General features: G+C 42.4%; 1 protein-coding gene across 1 annotated transcript; it reads right to left on the bottom strand.

Annotated features, from left to right (window-relative positions):
- Positions 1-2156: 2156 nt before the first annotated feature.
- Positions 2157-10482, bottom strand: LOC142203828 (platelet-derived growth factor receptor-like protein). The gene is made up of 6 exons (XM_075274900.1): positions 10364-10482; positions 7619-7949; positions 6963-7114; positions 5164-5457; positions 3819-3958; positions 2157-2418 (listed from the first exon to the last, which is right to left on the bottom strand). Exons 1-6 carry the CDS (start codon positions 10410-10412, stop codon positions 2203-2205), a joined length of 1182 nt encoding a protein of 393 aa, XP_075131001.1. The 5' UTR covers positions 10413-10482; the 3' UTR covers positions 2157-2202.
- Positions 10483-19792: the final 9310 nt, after the last annotated feature.

Below are 19792 nucleotides of genomic sequence, written 5' to 3'. Positions count from 1 at the left end.
CAAACACTCGAGGAAGGGATGAATTTGTCACATGGGTTTATGACACCCTACAGAAATCATCACTGATCAAAGCAGCCATAAAAGACCACTCGTTGAGCTGGTAAGAACTTGGGAACTGATTAATTGTTTACTTGTCTGTACCAATAACTTTTCACCCTCCCTCCTAAAATTGTATTCCTATGTGTCCCCTTGTACATAAATATACATCCTTCAGAAATTGTTTTTATACTATTCCTGAGGAAGGGATCAGAGTTATCCCGAAAGCTCATAATCTGTCAACATCATTAGTTAGCCATTAAAAAAGGTATCAACTACTGAAGACTCTCAAGTTTTTTGTTTTTTATATATGAAGTACAAAATAACAATCAAATAAAACATTTGGTTCTTGCTGTTCCTCTGATCAACTTAGAGTTTGTGTTTTTAAAATAAAAGATATATCCGCTGGAAGATTATATATGTGGTTGTATATGTATTTTATGATTGTGAGTTGTACAAGGGCTTGTTTTTCCAGGACAAATTGTACTTCTTAATGGCACTGTTTAATATTCTATGCAATGTTCTGAGGAGCTGGAAAAAAAATTCAATTGTGCCAATTATAACAGATTTTGTTGTCAGTACGATCACTGTGAAACCCATTTTAGGCCAAGGCCCCACGAGACGGAAACGCTGCAATTTGCCTGCGGCGAAAAAGCAGCAGGAAAAATTATTGGTGTTTTACAGTCAGGGCAAAGAGGATGGGATTGTGGCGAATTCCATGCCCACTTTGCGGTAAAAACCGTGGTGCAGGCACACCGCGATTCTCAAAACTAGCGCCGTTTTGGAAATTGCAGCATGTCAATTATACCTATGAAAACAATGGCAGTTTCCCTGTAGGTTTAATTGCAGTAGAGAGTCCACACAGGAAAATTCAGCAAATTTTCTATCTAAAACGCTGCGGGAAGAACCGTGGTGCATTGCCGCTGCGTTTTTTTCCGCAGTGCTTTTTTGCTGTGAGAAATCCCGTGGGGCTTTAGCTTTTTACAGTTTTTTATGTTTTAATAAGTTTAAAAAAGGTTTTCTTAAATTTCTTTGAATCACTGTGTTGTGACCCCCATACCATTTTTTAATATATTTTTGTGAACAGAGTTGTGTAAGGGCAAATTGTAGTTTTTATTGATACCATTTTGGGGCACATATGATCGCTTTTTAGTTTCAAAAGTTATTTATTGACATATAGGGAACAGACAAAATGCATCTTAACTTTGTAGAAACTTTGTAGGTATTATTGGTACTGTGAAATTTTAACAACATTATTTTTGAGAGGCAAAGCCATGAAAAAAATGGCAATTCCAGCATTTGGTGTCAGTTTTCAGATTTGATTTGTGCATGGAACCACCCTTGACATTCATAGAGATCATATACAACGCAACGCATTTTTGATGCGTTTTTTACACGTGTAAAATATGTCATTCAGGGAGCCTTCACACAGAGTTTACGCTCGCTCATTCTGAACGTAAACTCGTTCAGAGTGAGCAGCGTAAAAAACAGATCCCATTGACTTCAATGGGTGCCGGCATAAGCCGGGAGTCTTATTTTTACACGTGTATGGTGCCAAAATGAGCACGTGTTTACTCCGCATGAATTGACCCTAAGGGCCCATTCACACGGAGTAAACGCGCGTGTATTTTGCCAAAATACATGTGTAAAAAATACATGTGTAAAAATAAGACTCCCATTGACTTCTATGACATTTTACACATGTATTTTGCCGTGTTTTTTTACACGTGTGAAAGAATGTCATTGAAGTCAATGGGAGTCTTATTTTTACATGTGTATTTTTTACACGTGTATTTTGCCAAAATACACGTGCATTTACTTCGTGTGAACGGGCCCAAAGGCTGAGTTCACACAGAGTTATTTGATCAGGATTCCACCTCAAAATCAGCCTTCAAAAAAAGCCACCTAAGGTTAGGCTCACCCCATTGTGAGTATGTTCAGTCTATAGATGATTTCGGCACAATTGCAACAAATTGTTACAATTTCCGCAGCTCTATTTGCCACTTTAATAGATTTATTACTGAAACCAATACCATATGATGACATTTGGAATATGTATATGAGGAGACTGTAGAACCAGTCTTTCAAAAAGATTCAGTACAAGGATCATTTTTCTTCTTCTTTAATGGCATTAACCAAACTGACACACTGAATCCTAGATGTCTCTCATCCTTGGTTTCTTGCTGGAGATGCTGGCGGGAGGACGCTAACCCTTGTAGTTACAGATGTGCTCCCCTGTAAGTTTTGAGCTGTACAGGTATAAGTGCCATCATCCACGGCACGAGATTCATCAATATATAAAATACTTTGTGACTGCTGCATCAGCTGTCCTCCACGTCTTGTCTGTGAAGTGTTCTCGCGGACATAAGGAGGCCTACCGATCTGTAGAAACACAAAGCTGTGAGCACATGGCCAGTTTCACATAAGCATGCAGGGGGTAGCAAGGATGGTTATATAAAGATAAGGCGAGGTGTACACGGTGACTTAGATTGTGTGACAGCAAGTTGCATACAAGTAGCACAAGCAAAAATGTGTGCAATTTCTCTGCTAATTTGCAACTGCTTTATGGTGCCATTTGGCTACAAGTCACATAGGATTTTGTATTTCCATCTACCAGGCTAGGTTCACACCTAGGTTTCCGTTTGGGGTTTCCATCCCCAAATCCGCTTGAAAATGTGAAGAAAAAAGTCCAGCTTGCAGGAAAACCCGGCTGAACCCATTATAGTCTATGGGTAACCGCTTTTTAAGCGGATAGGATTTCCGTTTTTCGGGTCCCTATGTCGACCTGAAGGACGGAGACCCAAAAACAGGTGTGAATCTAGCGCCAGACAGTGAAAAAAATCAAAGACATGTTGTAAGTGAATGAGTTAAATGATGGCAAAGTCTTATGCAGCAGGTTTGAATTTTCTTTAACCCAGAGTACTCCATCAATCACATGGCCTGTTCATATCTCATTCCTATTTAAGTGAACGGGCTGATGCTAGGTTCACACTAAACTGTTAGACTGGGTCCGGCTGTGAGCGCCGGTGAGCATTTTATGCTCTCCGCCGCGAAACTTTTTTTTTTAAATCGCACTGCATGTCCGACTCTGTGTCCGATTTAAAAAAAAACGGTTTCACGGCGGAGAGCATAAAACGCTCACTGGCGCTCACGGCCGGACATCTTTCAAACCCATTCAAATGAATGGGTATGAAAGAGTCCTGCAGGTTTCCGTCTCCTGCTCAGTTTTGTGCAGGAAACGGAAACCTGCATGAACGGAGACCAGGCGCAGATGTGAACGAGTCCTGAGCTGCAATGCCAAGAACAGCACAGCGCTTTGCTTGGTTTCGTAGGAACAGGAACCTGCCCAATATTTAACTAAGGATAGGTCATGAATTAATAATGCTGGAAAACCCTTTAGGGCTAAGGCTCCATGTAGCATTTTTTTTCTGCAGCGTTTTTCAGAGAAAATCCATTCACAGAAAGAGAGTTTTCCTTTGCGGACTTTCCGACCCTATTATACGTACCTACTGTATACAGAAAACTACAGCTTTTCCATAGGTAAAACTGATGTGCTATGTTCAAAAGCGCAGGCTTTTTTGAAAATGCAGCTTTTCCACTGTGGATTTTTTTCTGCAGTGTGTGAATGGGATTAGCTAGAACCCCATGCACTTTGCAGATACTGTAAAATGCTGCGTTTTGCAGCATGGGGCCCCGGTCTAACTGTGATGTTGCAATTTGACTTTGCGGTGTTCATGTTGCACGTACTGCAGCTTATAAGACAAATAGTGGCTCCTCTTTACCTGTTGCCCAGGATATTCCCAGGTAAACTCCACACTGATCTCCAGTTCACCTAGAACAGTACAGGTGACAACAAAGTTCTCTCCTGCTCGTATTGACTTCACTGATGCTTCGATGGTGGGTTTGGGTGGGGCTGATGGATCTGCAAAAATACAGAATTTTTGGAAATTGAAAACTTCTTTTCCCAGTAACATTTCTAATTCAAAATTCAATTTATATAGAAAGATATGCAAATTATTACATACTGGGCAAAGTTATCACTTGTTGGTGTAACCCATTGTCTCATGCACTGAACGTGTAGTGAACCATAAAGTCCTTTCTGATGGGAACAATATGAAGTCATTCCATATTCCGTATCTATGAATACAGCCATTATGATAGAAGGGGTCAAGACATCTCAAGAACATGGATCACCTGACCCCATATCACTGCTGCAGTGACTGGAGAAGACGTTGCCCAAGCACAGCTCTATCAATTCACTTTTATGGGAGTTCAGAATATAGCTTGCCTTCTTGACTATAATATAATATAATAATAATATCTATAATGTTACCCTAGGGAGTCCTTGCTCCTTGAGTGTTCCAATATACTTACAACTGTGGTCAATATTATTGGCACTCTTGAATATTAAGAATACCATGTAAAGTATCTCTTAATGCATTTAGTGAAGCGTCTTGGAAACGTAAAAACTTATATGTTTGACACAGAAAAACACATGTTGCAAAAAGTATAGAAATAAAACCTTGGCAGGAAAAAAAGATGCGTGATTGAAAATAATGATGGCACCTGCTGTTCAGCTCGAAACAAAGGACAAAGTCAGGACAGTATTGGGCCCAGTTATTACTGTAATGTTCTGGTGCTCGGCACCAGAAATTTAAATCCTTATGTATGCGCCATTACAGATATGACCAGACTGGTGCCTACCAACAGGGTTGGATATGGCCATAATGCAACACACGCCATTATGTGGGGCCCCAGAGATCGGGGGGCCATGCAGGGGTGGGCTGGGTTATGGCTTTTTCAAAAAAAATTTAAATGACAGTCACCTATTGGATTATTCCTGACCTCCCATGTACACACTGTACTTTGGATTTACGCAAAGTCTGTTTATGCAACTTATGCAAACAGCTGATATATTGTTTGGTGGTATCTTTGACAGCCCATCACTACTTGTAGCAAAGATGACACTATAGGCAACATATAGCCTATAGCATACATCCATGGTCACATGACTGGTTCATCATTTTATTGTGCCTGTTACATGTTGTGAACTGTTTTTAGAGAAGACTATAATTGTATGGTTGTAATATTTTGGACAGCTTAGTATTCTCTGGAGTTTGCACTTACAGTGCACATATATCAGCATATACTTAGTTGACATCTGTCGCAGGTTTCCATGTTCTGCAATACAAAACAGTGATCCAGCAAGAGATGGCTGCGGTTGGTATATGACAAATCCCTTCTTCAGGTCGTAGGCGATCTTCACCCCATCCACAGGGATCTGTTCTGGTGGGAACTCTCTATGCAGAGTGACCTTGGCTAGTGGGTTGGTGACCTGGCATGGAAGTAATGCTGGCTGCCGGGTTCGCAGCTGGACAACCACATAATAGTCTTCCGTCGGGACGAAAAGTTCTTGTGGATCTACATGAAAAGATAACAGTAATAATCTCTCTTTGCATACTGCCAACATTTACAAAGATTTAGATAACCTAAAAGTAGCGAGTGCAGTGTCAGTCAACCATATGTGATGTGTCCTTTCATTGTACCCAAAGGGCCCCATTTACCGATACAGGCCAATGAAATCTTCTTTTGGCATACTATACATTTGGGAAATATGTATCACCTTATGTCAGCTGTACTGATGTTACTCACCTGCCCCATTCTCCCCTGCTCTCAGCAACCTGGTACTAATAGGTGACGCTACCTGCTAGGGTTATTTTACAAGTTGTTCACTGTGTCCCTTTGGGGTCTTGCCATCCTCTTAGCCACTGTAATAACAGTAACTAGTCTGCACAGCCATACTAATACTAAATTCTACTGCCTAGATTCTCAGGACTCACAGTTACAGACTACGCTATGGTACACGACGTAACCTGCCCACAGGTCACAGTCTCCACTCTGCTCCATCCAAGTCTCCACTTCTTTTATATTACATTGTATAGACAGTAAAGAGAAAACAAACACGAGGTAGATATTACACTCAAAATGTAAACAATGTATAAAAATACTTATTAATGTATCAATACATATAACACAAGCAACAATACAGGGAAGTTCCCACTGGAGGTCAGTGTGGCGGCAAGTATTAGGTCCCTTTACAAAATATTAATAAAATAGACATAACATTGCTATCACATGGTATTTGTGAGTATATTCAACACTGTAAATCAGTAAGCACAGCAATATAGTATGTTGTAGATAAAGCATTAGAAATTTTGCATACAGCATATATAAGCAATGTTGTAAACTTCCAATGCAAGTAAATCTATCTTAAACCCAATATATTGCAAAAGGAAACTGCACTAGAGGTTCTAAATGGAATATATATATATATATATATATATATATATATATATATATATCTAGTGTTATGAGCCTCACATGCAGAAAGGGTTAACAAACAATATAGTGTGTTGGGATTGCTACAATCAATACACATCCACAATGGATGTTGTAGATAGGTACATAGAAGCAGCAACCCGACATGTAGGTGAACAAGGTAAACCAAAACCCAATTTAGTATATGGCATTTGTTTGTTCTTTTGAGGTAGAGACACGAAAAACTAAAGGGGTTTACATTATAGTTACAAGGGGATTTTCTATTTTGATTCATACCATCACGTGTCCCCCCCTTTGTGTTCTAGTGCTATGTCTTTGTTTCTTAATTGTATAGACAGTGTTTTGTATTGCAGCAATATACACAGTCGGGCAGAAAATACAATAAATGGAGTAAAAAGGTTTGGGATTTACTGCTTGTTAGATGCAAGTTGTGAGACAAATTAAAAACTGGTGTAAATGATACTAGAAATCTCTGCCAGCTATGATGCCAGTCTTCATACATGTCCCCCCAGCTTATATATATATATATATATATATATATATATATATATATATATATATATATATACACATACACATGCGCTTACCTGTGACAAACACAAAGGTCTTGCCCGTTTTCTCTTCTCCATCATGGCAGTCATGTCCACTGCACTGGTAACCTCCACAACTGAACTCCCCGGTATCGGCTGCTGAGGCATTTACCAGGATGAGCTGACTGTAACGTCCAAAGTGTTTTATCCTGAAGTAAAATATGAATAAATCTATATCAGGGAGAAAGTGACCTACATGGGATGGCAGAACGTAGTATCTCAATAGAACATTGCAGGCCGTGGAGATTGCTTTATATTGCTAATGTAATGTAGTCTTCTATAGCCTTGTACAGTCAGGGGGAATCTTCCTCACAGCTCAGTATTGACACTAGGCTGTAAGGCCCGCCCTTCTGACAGTGGAGGGATATCAGTGCCAAAAGTACTAGCACCAATAGCTCTAGCACCAGGATCGTACCGGCAAAGCTGACTGTACTGTCGGCTTACTAGCAGTATATAATACCGACCATCTCAAAGGACATGAAAGATCCTCTTTAAAAATCCCACAACAACCCTTTGATGCTTTTATTTTGGAGGTTTGGGTGTAAGTGCGACAGCCATGCATGATGTTACCTTAGTCCACAGGGTTGCAGGCCATGACTAATTGTTAACACTCCCTTTAGGCTTTATTTCCATGTTTTGCCAATTCTACTTACTTCAATCTTCCCTCATCATCCTCCTGCAGGTAGTGAGGATAGTTCCAGCGTACAGAGGTGCCTTTACAGCGGAGATCCAAGGACTGACCAGCTTTTATTGTCACTGTGTCGCTGACTGGTTGAAACTTTCCAGTCTGCAGAACCTGAGACAGAATGGACCCTGGTGTTTGGCTCTGGAAGGAAGGAGTCGCAGGTCTCGCCTTGGGCTGACGTTTAATGGGGTCCTGCTTTGGCTTCTTTGTTGTAGTTTTAGTTGAGACCCCAAGGGCTGCTTGCTTTGTTGCCTTTTTGTCTGCAGCCTTTTCTGTTTTTTGTTTCACATCACATTCAGCTGGGAATGATAAAATATGTTAAAGATTGTACAATGTAGGGCAAAGTCTGAAGTTTTTAAAAAGTTAGAAAGTGAGAACATGGCTGTACCTCTAAGAAAGGCCCCAGGCAATGGATCTCACATGGATAGCTTGTGCCTTGTCTATAGGCCATGTCAGAGTAAGGGTTCGTTCACACTTGCGCTCGGTGTACAGTGTTTGCATTCTGTCTTCAGCCCCAGCGATACTGGGCAGGGGACGGAAACCCGGCGGTCAGCGTTAAAACCCATTCATCTGCATGGGTTTGTAAAGGTGACCGGTGGTGTCCGCCTGCAGCCTGTCTGTGGGGAAACCGTTTATTTTAGCCTGACACAAACCTGCATGTCCCACTTTGTGTCCGTCTTAAAAAAAACAGTCTTCCCGCGGACAGGCCACAGGCGGACACCTGCAGTCGCATTTACAAACCCATTCAAGTGAATGAGTTTAAAGCTGGGTTTCCGTCCCCTGTCCAGTTTCACCAGGGCTGAGGGCGGAAACCTGGTGGAATGGCAAACACTGGACAGGGGCACAAGTCTGAACAAAGCATAAAGCTGGCAATACCCTTCAGCCTAATGCTCATTCAGCAAAAGGGCTATTCCTTTTGACATATACCGTACACTTGATTTGGCCAGTGTGCATGTCTTCTAGAAAGCCACAGGAAAATAAGCCACAGCCAGCTTTCTCTTATTACCCTTGAATACAGATCAATTTCATTGGTCTTTGTTTTGTAACCCAACACACTGATCCATTACGAATGTACATAACATGGATCAATTGATTTATATCATGTACCCATGAAAATGGACAATGATAGATCATGACATTTTTGTTAATGGGCGTTAACAGCCAGTCAAGAAAATGGACATGTGAATAGACTCATTGAAATCAATGTGTTCTCAAAACATCACGTTACATTCAGACAACCGAGGTGCAAAACAGACGTAAAAAATGTCCATCTTGCACCATAGAAAATGGCCAGATATAGGACATGATCTATATTTTGACAGTCTGTCACAATGGACTGTCAAAATAATGGTCATGTGAATAGCCCCCATTAAAAAAAACAGACATCACACGGCCATTAAAGGGGTTGTCCCATCACAAGGATCCTATCTATACTGCTAGTTTATGTGGATTTAAGACTTTTCCTAAATGCATTGCTTTATCAAAACTGCTTTGTTTGGCCGCTATCTTAATTTATTCACTTCATTGTTTACACTCCGTTTCTATGGCCCTTGGGATTATCTGCTCATTTGTCAAGTGATGTAGCTGCCTGCTCTCAGGGGGAGGGAGGGGCTGGGAGCAGCTCTGAGCTGTTTGTGTCTTTTAAGTAGCTTAGCTTCTCAAATAGGGGAGGTGAGAGCTCTGGGATTTCTGAGCTCTTATCAGTCGGTTTAATTGAATTTGGCTGATAAGGGCTGAGATAGTGAGTCCGTTACCTCTGTATGTAATGCAAGCTGACTCAAATCCAGCTCTGCTACATCAGCTTCACACTGTGGTAATTCATTTACAACCAATCCTGTGCAAGTGAAACCCCGCCCACCAATGTGCCGAGAGAAGCCGGAAGTGAAGAGAGCACAACAGCCTGCAGGTTAGTGAACAAGTGTCATGAGAATACCCCTTTAAACACTGTAGTGTTTATGTAGCTTAGGTCTGCTTAGGCCTTAGGGGCTTGAACATGTAATTTTTTTGAATTCCCATACAATATTCCCCATTGTTTCTGTACTGTAGTAGATTGTCTATTTACTGACACCTTGTCTGCTCTATGACGACAGTCCCGGGAGTCTTTAATAGGCTTCTACCTGTCCTGACAATGGTCTCCATCATGCACTGTTGAAACTTAGATGCCATAGTTGCAGCTTATGGGAGCATCCCAGTGGTCAGACAGCTGTGATCGGTACTGTCACAGAGTGCATCTATTACTGAAAGGTGCCCTCTGTATATCCAGAGCCCTCTCCATATCCCCTGTCGAGAGTTAAACAGTTTCTATTAAAATCAATACCCTGTGCGCGTAGTGCGGGGACATGTTTGGTCCTCCAAGTAAAGAGACGCTCTTTGTAGCAAGTTTCTGCTCAGTCTGTTTGAAAATATTTTTTACAAATAATAGAAGTATTGGCGATATTCAATAGTTTTTGTACATTGTGTTCCATGGAGCATGAATTGATGGAAAACATCCATCAGTTCTGCAATTTCATTGGTTTGCAATGTACGGAGCTACAACTGAAATGAGGCCTTAGGTATACAAAGAACATACTATGAAAATGTAGTCGTAAATGTGTAGCTCTCATACAATAATCCCTCTGTTCACTTAGCTACATTTACATGTACACTAAGTTGTATCGCTGTATAGATGAACTATAATATCAGGAATGGAGGGAAGAGGTGACACAGGACTTACCTAGAAGTAAGAGGCTGGGTAGTAGGATCAGCAGCACTTTAGAATCCATGACTAGTCCTGCAAATTCCTCTCTAGAGTGAGAAATTGTGTGTACAGGATAACTATGGAGGGTCGCAGGATTCCTCACTGCTCTCCTGCCAGGAGGAGGGGAGGTGCATGGAGGGGACATGGCAGGGAGGTGGCGAGAAGGAATGAAGAGGTGGGATTGTGTGGAAGGATGAATTTTAGTTCAGGATACTTCAGAAACTTGTTGGAAGGAACCCTGGGAGCCCGGAATGACTACGCATATCTTAAAGAGATTGTATAGCTGCTTGGACCGAGTGCTGTAAAAGTTTAGAGAGCTCCTGTGTGCACATATTGGTGAATACTGTGCCTCAGAGGGGACATATCACTTTGTTTGCCATCGTTTTTTGCTCTCCCTTACGATAGGTTCACACTAGCATTGGGGCTTCCGTTCTTCGGATCTGATTGGTGGCTCAAAAAACAGAAACTCAATCTGCTTGAAAATCGGTCACCTGCGGAAACCCCATAGATTATAAATGGATCTTTCGGGTTTCGGCCCAGTTTTCACCAGAAAAAGGCGGAGAGAAATGTCTTGCTTGGAAGAAATGGGGTACGTGACTCCCCAAACAGTCACACCTCCTTGTGTATGTACATAAAAACAGACACTTGGAGGCACAGATCAAATCAAATCAAATAGGCTTTATTGGCACGTCCAAATAGATATTTGGCATTGCCAAAGCTAGTACAGAGGGGGGGGGGGATATAGAGTCGAGGGGGAGAGTATGGGGGGTGAGGGTGGGGGGGGGGGTGACTTGGGGTATAACAGTTCATGGAGTCTCATCTTTCTCTTAGTTGGTGACAGCTTTATGGGGGGGGGGTTTGGGGTATAACAGTCCGTGGAGTCTCATCTTCCTCTTGTTTGGTGACAGATGAACACATATTAGGCAGCGATCTCCACAGTGGCCACAGTATAGGTCCATAGCAAGCTGTGAGTGCGGAATTATAGATCTATACAATATGGATCTGTAAGGGTCTGCATGGCATGTGGAACACTATTAGATCTCAGTAGCTATACTGACCAGTAGGCAAACCATGCAGTTGGTCTAGGGCCCATAGTGAGAGGCCTTCTGCACTTACTCAGTCACCAATGGGGTGCCAAGTGGGGAATTTCTCACTACAAAAAGATTTTTTTTAGTTTCCATTAAAGAGGACCTTTCATGTCCTCGGACACATGGGGTATTATATACTGCTAGAAAGCTGACAGTGCGCCCCTCCTGAGAGTAGAGTCCATAGTGCTGTACTGTCAGAGGGGGCATTTTTTACCGCCATCCATGACGCTAAGTAGTGAAGAACGCCCCCTCCTTACAGTACTCGTCCATAAACTAGTACTGGGGGGAGTGTTCCTCACTGCTCAGTGTCATGGCTGGGAGGTAAAAAACACCCCCTGTGACAGTACAGTGCTATGGAACCTACTTTCAGGAGGGGCGTTCCTCACAGACTGTCGGAAACGCCCTTCTGATACTGAATAGCTATGGTAACGGTACCGATAGCTGTTCACCAGGGACACATAACGGGAAAGCGCAGTGTCGGCTTTCTAGCGGTATATAATAAAGCATGTGCCTGAGGACATGAAAGGTCCTCTTTAAGTCCAACAGTAGTTGTATTCATTCATATATACTTCCTAATACAGTCTGGAGGCAGCTAGAGTTTTAGAATGTACTGTGTGAAGGAAAGCAGAGGTTTGGAGCTGTGTGTAATAGATATTTCAATTTCCTTTTCACCCTCAGGTTAGACTAAGTTCACATCTGTGCTGGAATCTCCGTTGGATGGAGACATTCATGGAAATGTTTCTTATTTCATATAGAAATGATGGGACAGAATAGAGAGAAGGTCATGTGAATGTCCCTATAAAGTCTTCATTGCTGCAGAGTCAAGAATATGGACAAATCTAAAAAAAAATGTACGTTAGATAAGTATTTTTTGTTCACCCAACATACAGTCTAATACCCTGCGCTAGAGATGAGCGAGTACTGTTTGGATCAGCCGATCCGAACAGTACGCACGCATTGAAATGAATGGACGTAGCCGGCACGCGGGGGGTTAAGCGGCCGGCCGCCGTCAAAGCGGAAGTACCAGGTGCATCCATTCATTTCTATGGAGCGTGCTGTTCGGATCGGCTGATCCGAACAGTACTCGCTCATCTCTACCCTGCGCTAATCTGAAAAAAAAAAACTAACTCTAGTTATGACACAGTCTGAAAAAAATAATTGCATTCAGTGTTTTTTTTAGTTTGTTGCTGCTCAAACTCATATATACAGTATTCAAGCCTGCATTAATTAAAAAAAATCTGTTAATTAAAACATTTTTTGGTTGTCGCTAACCCAATATGGAGTCTGACACTGTTAGCCTGTGCTAATTTGAGGCAGTGTTGCCAGCAACAATGGTACCAATATTTCTGCTGCGCTGCGGTTAGGATGAATAACACATTGTTCTTTATCTGGTGATTTGTCCCTTTATTAACCTGTATAGTGGCTTAAAAGAGGCGCTCCCCATAGCCAGAATAGTCTGTGTGCATTTCAGTCGTTATGTCACAAAAACACCCTGGTTGATTTGCAGCGACGATACAGTCTGCCTTTGCACTGCCTTCATGCGATTTTCCAACTCAATGTAAAATATAAAAAACAAAAAAACTTTGCAAGTCTTCAGTAGGTGATACCTTTTTTAATGGCTAACTCATAATGATGACAGAATATAACGTTTCGAAGCTTCCTCTGAGCTTCTTCTTCAGATATAACTAAAAAACACTCTGTAGAGGCTGCATATTTATGACTGGGCACAGGGGTAGGATTACAGGAGGGAGGGGGGAAGAGGCTTATTACTATATACTTATAACAACAAACAATCAATTGCCAGATCCCCAGTTCTTATCTTAATGGCTGTCTTAATGATTTGTATAAAAAGACATAAACCCACGTGAGATGTTCATCCCATTGTCCAACGTCTGGAATAGGGTCATGGCCTTGTACTCATAAATCAGTCGCTGTTTCCTTGATTTAAAGTTCCCTTTTAAGATCAAGATTTTCATGTCATTGATGATGTTGTGGTCTTCCTGGCAAAAATGATTTGGCACGGGAAGATCAGTTCTCTGTTGTTTGATTGTATGGCAATGTGAATTAATTCTCATTCTGAGTTTCTGACCAGTCTCTCCAACATACAGATTTTCAGTGGAACATTTGGTGCAAATGATCAAATACACCACATTAGGTGTGTTACAGGTGAACACACCTGGGATTTTATATTCCCTGTTAGAGTTTGGGATCTCTATCTTGTCAGTGGTCAGTATGTGCGGGCAGGTCTTGCACCTCTTCTGTCCACATGGAAATGTTCCCCCCTCCCTCCTGTAACTCTACCCCTGTGCCCAGTCATAAATATGCAGCCTCTACAGAGTGTTTTTTAGTTATATCTGAAGAAGAAGCTCAGAGGAAGCTTCGAAACGTTATATTCTGTCATCATTATGAGTTAGCCATTAAAAAAGGTATCACCTACTGAAGACTTGCAAAGTTTTTTTGTTTTTTATATTTTATAACCACTGGCTAACACGGTACCAAAACAAACATTTTCCTTTTACCAACTCAATGTAAGTCTACCTTACACATGCTGAAGCTTCTCTGTGAGCAGCAGAAGATGGTGAACGATTCTTGCATGCAGCAAACCAAAGGGAGAATGTGTTATTTTGAGATAAATCATTGGAGGCTCATGAGGAAAGTGTGTTGGCTTCTTAAACCCTTTGAAGAAGACGCCAAGTTTGTCAGAAGGGGCAACTGCAGCATCAGAGATGTGATCCCTCTATTGTATATCCCACAGGAAACACATTTATGCAACGAGGAATGGAAAGGGAAAAACAGTTTCCACCTTTTAGTCAACATCATCTCTCTGGGTTGATGAAGGAGGATGAGGGTCAGGGTAATTAAAGAGGAGGAACTGTGGCCCTTAGATTGGAAGGCAAGGAGAAAGGCTCTCCTATGGATGCAGATAGGACCCTTGATATGTGACACAAACTGCCAGGGGAGGAGTCTGACACTTACCATATATACTCGAGTATAAGCCGACCCGAATATAAGCCGAGGCCCCTAATTTTACCACAAAAACCTGGGAAAACTTATTGACGCGAGTATAAGCCTGGGGGGGGGGATGCAGCAGCTACTGGAAAATTTCAAAAATTAAAATTGTTGGAGTTTTTGGGTGTAGTAGTTGCTGGGGAAGGGGAGGGGGTGTTTTGGTTGCCTGCCTGCCCCTTCCCTGAGCTTGAGGACTGTTTTTTTCCCTTCACTTGGTATTCAGCTTGGCTGACTATAGGGTATCTGCAGAGCTCCTATTAACCCCCTCCCGACGGAACAGGAGCACTGCAGATAACCTATATTCAGTAGACCGGGCACTGTCAGACACAGGGATACCTAATGTAATTTTCTAATTTTATATGTATTCTAGGGAAAGGATTGATTTAGAACTTTTATTTATGTATTTATTTTTTTATTATATTTTTTTAAAAGCTTCTTTTTTTTCCACTATTTTATGGGAGATTACTATTACTATTATTACTATTGTTGGTCATAGACCCCCACCGCAAAAAAAACAATTTTTTTTTTTTTTTTTGCTTGACTCAAGTATAAGCCGAGGGGGGCTTTTCCAGCACAAAAACTGTACTGAAAAACTCGGCTTATGCTCGAGTATACATGGTATTTCTTCCAAGATCATGATGATGATTATGATGATGGCCACGCTAACCTAGAACTCCAACCATATCAATCCCCTGATTCAACACATACACACATTGGAACACAAAAAAGCAACTGCTTCAAAAATAAACTAAGTATGACTATGTCCAAAAAGGGACAGAAGCAACACAATAAATAAAATGACAATTTTTATTAAGTGATACTAAATATGAAAACATAAATTACACATAAACAACAGGGGGTAAATGCTTCACAAAAAGGCGGGTGGTGTGTGGTAATAAATAGTATATAGGTCTAGGGTGAAAAAATATGTACATCACAGTCAAATAATAAGGGTTCACATGTTGTTGCAAGTGTGGCAGTTCCAAAGCAGATAGAAATATCCCATAGGTAAGAATGCACAACAGAGACATATGTGAAAATTATATACATAGAAGGTAAAGAACCAACCCTAACACCATAGTTATAATGTAAAGCACCTACCACCCGTACCGCGCCCCTGCTACATGTTGGCCACCACAGCAGACTGTATGCTCTGCTGCTTACACAGCATCAGGCAGAGGGATGAGTACTGGATGGTAGTGCTCTTAGACCCTTGCTATAAGGCCAAAATGGGGAAATCTTTCCTGCTTCCAAAAGGGAATAAAAATTGCAATATTATTAGGCTGTATAACCAGCTTACCACACCATTTATGGAGACCACTGTAACTGCTAGTGACATGCATTACATAGTGGCTCTGCTCACTCCAAGTCCACTTCACTCAGTAAGTGTTCCACCTCCATTGTGCCAGTGCCACAGCCTCAAGTGTCACGTGTAAAAGCAGCAGTGTCTGGCACATGATGAGTAGCACCAACCGAAGCCACAAAGTGGAAGCTGACACCCACCTGCTGCACCAGCAGGTATAGTCATATGTAGAATACATGGGCATGGGCTGCGAGACACGCTCAGGCCACAGTAGCAATACGTACTAGTTCAGCTATATTTATATCTATAGGGCGGATTAACCATCTTTCGTAGGTGCTCACAAGAGCTTTTACTAAATGGGAGGCCAAGTAGTATTTATACAGGTTTGGTGCCCCCCTACCCTCTTGGGACTTAGAAGTCTGCAACAAGTGATAGCTGAATCTAGCCACCCCTGCATACTAGTAGAACCAGCGTAACAATCTGTCCAAATGGTACTATAGAGAAAATCTGAAACAAGTATAAAAATTGGGAAGATAAATCATCGTACACAGGTTAATCCTGCCATAAAATGAGAGGAGAAGGGATTGACAAGATTTTAATTTCCTTTCGGTGGAGTCCGCCAGGGAGATCTAATTTAAAACAGAAACAAAGAACAAAAGTAGACGGCACTGCTCACTCCAAAATAACGGCAAAAATAATAATCCACTATAAAGAGTGAAATCTCTTGGGTTGGGAATTTCTTCTGACGAAAAGTGGTGCTCACAACCCTTAGAAAAAACAGTAGCAAAAGTAGAATAGTGAAGGTATGGGTGGGCACTCACCAATCAGTAGACGGCAAATCTTTTCTTTGTGTAAAAAGTATTTCTTTTATTTAGAACATAGTAAAATAAGTCCTCAGGGAGGGAAAGATAACATAATTGGCAAAGAAAAAAAGGCAACAGCCGTTTCGCGTTATCGAACGCTTTTTCAAGCCTAATATGCAATCTAGATCTAAAAGATCTAAATTTAAAAAGGACCTTTCATGTCCTCATCAATGTGCAGTATTATATACCGTTAGAAAGCCGATATCTCCAGCATCAGGGCACATATTGGGAAAGCCGACAGTGCGCTGAATACAGGTATGTGTGCCAGTGCTAGAGATATCGTATCAACAGTACAAGGCTATGTTAGAGTACAGTCAGGGACAGCATTCCTCACAGCACAGCGATGATGCCAGGCTGTAAGGCACACCCTTCTTACAATGGAGAGATTTGGGGTGCCATAATTAATGACATTCATATCTCTAGCCCTGAATTCAGTGCACTGTCGGCTTTCCCGGTATGGGCCCAGTGCTGGAGATATCGGTCCGTTAGTTTCTTCCCACTGTACTCTAACATAGCTTTTTACTGTCAGAGGGAGCTTTCCTTACAGCTCAGCGTCATCGATGAGCACTCTCTGTTTTCTAGCGCACATTGATGAGGACATGAAAAGTCCTCTCTTTAAGGGCCTAAAACTCTGGTAAATCGAGGGATACCTGCACTCCCAGATATTTAAAGTACAAGTCCACCAGCGGAGGGACAGAGAGGTCCTGCAATGGACAATGCAGAGGAGAGAGAAAGGAAATAGGATAGACATAGACCAATTTACGATCAAACCAGAGAAAGACTCAAAGACCTCCACAAGAGATAACAGAGAAGCCTAGGAAAGACCTTTGTCAGTCAGATAAACAAGTCTATCATAATTCTGTTTGTGGGAATACCCCTTTAAGGGCTATGGCCTTATTAAATTTGGAATTCAGGTCCCTAGCGCCATAATTCTGACCAAGTGCAAGTAATGGCCAGGGACCATAACTGCACAATAAAAACCATGGGGGAGGGAGGGTGCAGTGAGGCAAACACACCAGACGCAACCAGACAGACAACAAAAATGAGTGAAACATAAGAATCAAACACTAAAACATATAGACCTATACTCACTAACCATAGGAGGACCATAGACCCTAACTAACTAGTGTCAGGGTCTGGGGTTGCTAGGTGGGGTGGCATAGACACAAAAGTCCAGATTCTTTAGTCCAAAAACAAAGATAGAGTTTATTTTCACTCAAAAAAGTAGTGCAGCAACAAAAGGAAACAATACAAAAATAAATACCTGCCCATCCTTTCCATCTTCAGGTTCACCGTAATGGAACTATGTTTGCTCTTCATTCCCCTGACCAGGCCGCTGCTCTGGCCCAATTCTTGGACTTGCCTGATTTGCACCTTCCTGACTGGCTGGACTACCCTCTCTCCGTTGCTGCGGCTACTGATTGTCCGCGCCAAAATTTTTGTTCCGGAGGGACACCTCTTTCGTCAGCCTGAGGGGTTATTCTGTTCCTGTGTGGTCTCCTGCCTGGGACCTTAATGCTGAGTTGAATCATTTTGTGCCTTTTGTACTTATTTTCTCTATCTCTTCCTTGTTTGCAATTTTTCTCTATTACCTATTTGCCATATTGCTGGACCTTGTTGTGCCTTGCTGTTGCTAATTGCCCTTCCTCTTCTTCCTTGCCACGTCGGTTGGTCTGGCCTGCTGATTCCCCGTGGTTTCTGCCGTAGGTTCTTCTGGTGTCCGCCTTCCTGTGCCAACTTTGTTTACTCTGTTGATATCTGACCTATTGTATGTGCCTTCGTCTATTGCCTTAAGTTTTCTGCCCTGCTGGTGGCTGTAGTTGGTTGCGACCGGCTGCGGCTTTCAGTGGTGTTTGCCGCCCCCTCTCCTCCCTTTCCTGTCTATTTCCCTGGTTCTCCGTTGCTGTTTCATGTTGCTGCTTGGGGTGCGGGTTGCGTTTCATGGTTTGCGCCCCCCCCCCCTATTTAGTTAGGCTTAGCGGGTCTCTGAGGGCGTACTGCGGCGCGTCCTCGAGACCTGCATTAGTGGGCTTCTTCCCACTGTTCTTTTCGTTGTCCGTTCTGGACTAGCCTGGAGCCGTCTCGCTTGTTTGTCCCTCCCGTCTTCCTTCTCCCTGCTTTTGTTCTTTGTCCTTTGTTTTTCCTCCCTCGTCCCCTTCTTTTCTTTTTATGGAGGCTCAGCCCTTGGCCCTCTCAGACATCCTGATGTGCGGTATACTTGCAATTTGGAGCGCGACCCCAGAGAGGTTCTAGCTCTCGTTTTCAGGTCCTTTTCTCTCTGCCTGATTCCCCGGGTTTGCTAGTTCTCTTGGTCTTGTCCTCATCGGACGTACTCTCGCGGATTCCTATTGGTTGTTGGCCTCCTGGCTCGCAGTTGGTTGCTCCTCCTTCCCGTCTTTCAGGGTTCGGGGTCGCTCCTTTGTCCCCCCTCCTCTTTCTCTCTCCTCTACCCCCCTTCCACACTTCTGACACCTTTCTCCCTTTGTCTTGTTTTGCCGTGTCCCTGTGTTTGGCTTTGTTTGTGGGCTCGTTGGTTCTGGGCCTCCCCTGTCATTGTACTGCCCTGTGTTTTGCTTATTTGTAAATTGTTTATAAATAAAGAATTTATAAAAAAATAAAAAAAATCCCTGCCCGGCTAGGCTCTAACTAAACATAGAATAGGTTACCTCACCTAGAATAACAGAAATCCAAAACCAGTAGAATCATTCAGGACACAGCTCCAAAAATATGATCTCTCTGTTGGGTCTTCAGCCAAGCTCTGCCCCAAAGTCTGCTGCTGGAGCTGGCTTCTTAAGCTCCCTTGATGAGCAGACTCTCTGCAGCTGAGTCGCTGCAGAGTCGCTGGAATGACAGGTCCCACTATCAACCTACCTGTCATTCCTAAAAATCCAGCCCAATACTGAGCATTTACCAAAATGCTCAGCAGACGAAAGTTGTCTGCTGAGAACAAACATTCCTGGAGCTTTCTCATCTCACCCACCTGAGTAGTCTGGGCACCCTCTCCATTACCTGACCAGCCATCGGCTTACACTAGCTACAAACCCACATGTGCACGAGTACAAGAATATTGATATACAATACATGCAATATAGCAATAGACCACTAGATGGACTCACAGGAACAGAAATAATTCTAGTGTTTC

Source organism: Leptodactylus fuscus, chromosome 5 (genome assembly GCF_031893055.1).
Source record: "Leptodactylus fuscus isolate aLepFus1 chromosome 5, aLepFus1.hap2, whole genome shotgun sequence".
Classification (NCBI taxonomy): domain Eukaryota; kingdom Metazoa; phylum Chordata; class Amphibia; order Anura; family Leptodactylidae; genus Leptodactylus; species Leptodactylus fuscus.
Note: the sequence above shows the minus strand (reverse complement) of the source record. Positions and strands in the feature narration are given on the sequence as shown.

Excerpts from the sequence above, each read along its gene's own strand:
- LOC142203828 (XM_075274900.1), bottom strand. The coding sequence starts at position 10,412 with ATGGATTCTAAAGTGCTGCTGATCCTACTACCCAGCCTCTTACTTCTA. Across the intron at positions 5,458-6,962 it reads GACCTTTGTGTTTGTCACAG|ATCCACAAGAACTTTTCGTC; the intron begins GTAAGCGCATGT and ends CTTTTCATGTAG. Across the intron at positions 3,959-5,163 it reads TATGCTGATATATGTGCACT|ATCCATCAGCCCCACCCAAA; the intron begins GTAAGTGCAAAC and ends GTATTTTTGCAG.